This window comes from Musca domestica, unplaced genomic scaffold, assembly GCF_030504385.1.
Source record: "Musca domestica strain aabys unplaced genomic scaffold, Musca_domestica.polishedcontigs.V.1.1 10, whole genome shotgun sequence".
Lineage (NCBI taxonomy): Eukaryota > Metazoa > Arthropoda > Insecta > Diptera > Muscidae > Musca > Musca domestica.
Window position 1 is genome coordinate 5,807,987 of NW_026712115.1, and position 2,736 is coordinate 5,810,722.

Below are 2,736 nucleotides of genomic sequence, written 5' to 3' on the forward strand. Positions count from 1 at the left end.
TACTCGCTGTCCTAAACTCTAACTTCGTGCGAGATTTCGTGTCCTTTGGTTTCTATTTGTGAAAAAATATTACAAAATGTACATTTCAACATTATAAGTCAAATTGAAAATATCGCATGCGATAAAAAATGTGAAAAAATAAAAAATGTCACAAAATACTGCAAATCTTATATTAACATCATTATTGAAATCTTTTTATGCGATTTTTATAGATTTTATACTTTTATGCCAAGAGGGCATCCATAATTGCGAAAATCAGGAAATTTTTCAGTTTTTGGTCCATTTCAACCCCTAAATATTATGCGATCATCTATAAAAGCAATAGGGTTCTATTCTGATCATAACCCCACCTCCATTTTCAATTTTGTGAAGATCGGACTATAATTGCGACCTGTAGAGTGATTACAAATTAACATGGGCAGACGGACGGACATACATAGCTAGATCGACTCAGCTCGGCGAGCTAGGAAGATCCATATATACTTTCCTATGTGGGAAACCAATATTTCGTGGTGTTACATAATTTTTGGCCCAATCAAACTTATAATACCCCCAACACATAGTGTTGTAGGGTGTAAATATGAGAGAGGAGGCAACCTTCCCCTCTATTTAGGTTACTTTGCGACGTAACCTTTCGTAACGCATGTATTTTATTTTGAGCTTTACTTTCATAATTTGTTGAATTTACCCTGTAATTATTGAAAATGTATTGAACTTTTTCGCATGGTGTTATTAACGCTAACATATTTGCAGATCTCATTTTTTCTACCCATTTTTATTTTTTTTAAAGAAAACTCAAATTATAGACAATTCCGAAATTCTCTTTGTAGCCATAGGACTTAGAGTATAGGCATTCATCCTCAAAATATTGAGATTTTGAGATATTGTAAGAGCTTCTTCAAACCAGCTGTCAAAAGTGGGAACTGTCAATGAAACCAATGAACAACTTAAATGCTAAATTCTATCCAATACCCTTAGAACTTGAATATCTAGTATAAGGACGACATATTATAAAACGTAGAGAAAGATGTGAGCTCAATTTCTAGTAGGTATTACTAGATACAATTAGAGTGACAAAAAGAAACAAAGACCTTGATTTATCTTCAAGAACACGTGTGATTGCAAAACAAAAGAATTTTTCGGCATAAAAACAACTTTGGGAATGACAAAAAAGGATATTAACCCCAAATCGGTTCAATATTTCTATGTGATACTGCTTTTGTGCCAAACAATATTCCTTTTTTAATTATCTAATATTTTAATTAGATTTTGTCTGTAACACCAATAGAACTCGAATCGTGTAAAAATCATTTTAAATACCTGGTCGCACCGGATTTACACAAAATGGAATTGTATAAAAAACAAATTGATTGAAAAATGCATTTCATTTGCATTGTGGAATTCGTGTAACCCTTTCTATCTGAGAAGCCAACCGTTCGGGAACAACATGAGATTCGCCACAATTCTATTGTTTTCGGCAGTCATGATCGCCGTTGTTTATTCTCAATCAGATGAAAAAATAGAAGCTGAATCCTTGGCAGGTGTCGATGTCGATTTGGCTGTAGACGCTGATGCAATAGCGATACGCAAGGCTCGTGGCCACCACGGACATGGGCACCATCCAGGTGGTCACGGTGGACATGGGGGATATCCTGGTGGATACGGTGGCGGATATCCTGGAGGGTATGGCGGCGGATATCCTGGAGGATATGGAGGTGGTTATCCAGGAGGTTATGGCGGTGGAAATAGTGGCAGTATTGCTTTTGCGTTATCTGGAACTCTTTCTGGTGCAAACTTTGGATAAACATTTCGAAGTACAAGATATTAAAACAATAATCTACATCAAGTGTGCTTTCTTTTCATATTTATATGATATGATTTTCATATTTATTTCATATGGCCTACACACAAATGTGTGTAGGTCCGCAATCTAACGTTTTTTCAACTTGCGCTTATTTTATGTTTTATTGATTTAAATACTAAATTACAATCCACTAGTGTTTAAATGCGATAAGATGAATATAAAATGTGGGATGTCTAATTGACTACTGAGATGCTGGAGAAGTAGAGTTGTTTAGTTGATGATCAGAAATTATTTGTTTGCGATGTCTCGTAGGCATTCGCTGATTAAAGGGTTGATATAGACAAGGTGAATGATTTGAGGACAATCGGGAGCAATACTGTAAAGTGAACTACCCGGTATAGTTCACTATGGGTCCTCGAGTGGTTGATGTGAAGTGTTATTAGCCGGGAATAATGTTCAGGTTACAGAGAATTTGAAGGTATTCGGGTACACGTGGATGATCGTCGGATGTTCAGAAGTGAGCAAGATACAGAATTACGATGTTCGTATTCATAGTGACCCTAGCGTTAGGGACGATTTGAGGGGAAACTTTGATTATGGCAGTCGTTTGTCGTCGTGTTGAATGTAATCAGGAATTATGATATGTCGGAATCGATGTCGGTGTTCGGGATATGGATAATTTGAAGGTAATAAGAGACTTTATTTAATAACCATCGCTGGTCGACGATGTTGGTGTCTAGATAGATGTCGGCGTTCGGGATGTTGAGGATTAGAAGATAATCGGGAACTTGGATGAATGTTCTTCAAGCTGACGAGTGGTAGATATTCAGAATTTACGATATAGGTGGTTGATGTGTTGGTGTCAAGGTCTTCTGAGACGGTTGGGGATTCGTGATAAAATCGTAATGGGAGTGCAGTTTACTGTAGAGATA

The 2,736-nt window shown here is 36.6% G+C and overlaps 1 protein-coding gene across 1 annotated transcript; it reads left to right on the forward strand.

The window, feature by feature from the left end:
- Positions 1–1,447: 1,447 nt before the first annotated feature.
- Positions 1,448–1,804, forward strand: LOC101895051 (protein suex-1-like). Its single transcript, XM_005191226.1, has one exon. It carries the CDS (start codon positions 1,448–1,450, stop codon positions 1,802–1,804), a length of 357 nt encoding a protein of 118 aa, XP_005191283.1.
- Positions 1,805–2,736: the final 932 nt, after the last annotated feature.

What these genes read in the sequence shown, in the direction of transcription:
- LOC101895051 (XM_005191226.1), top strand. Translation starts at nt 1,448, where the DNA reads ATGAGATTCGCCACAATTCTATTGTTTTCGGCAGTCATGATCGCCGTT.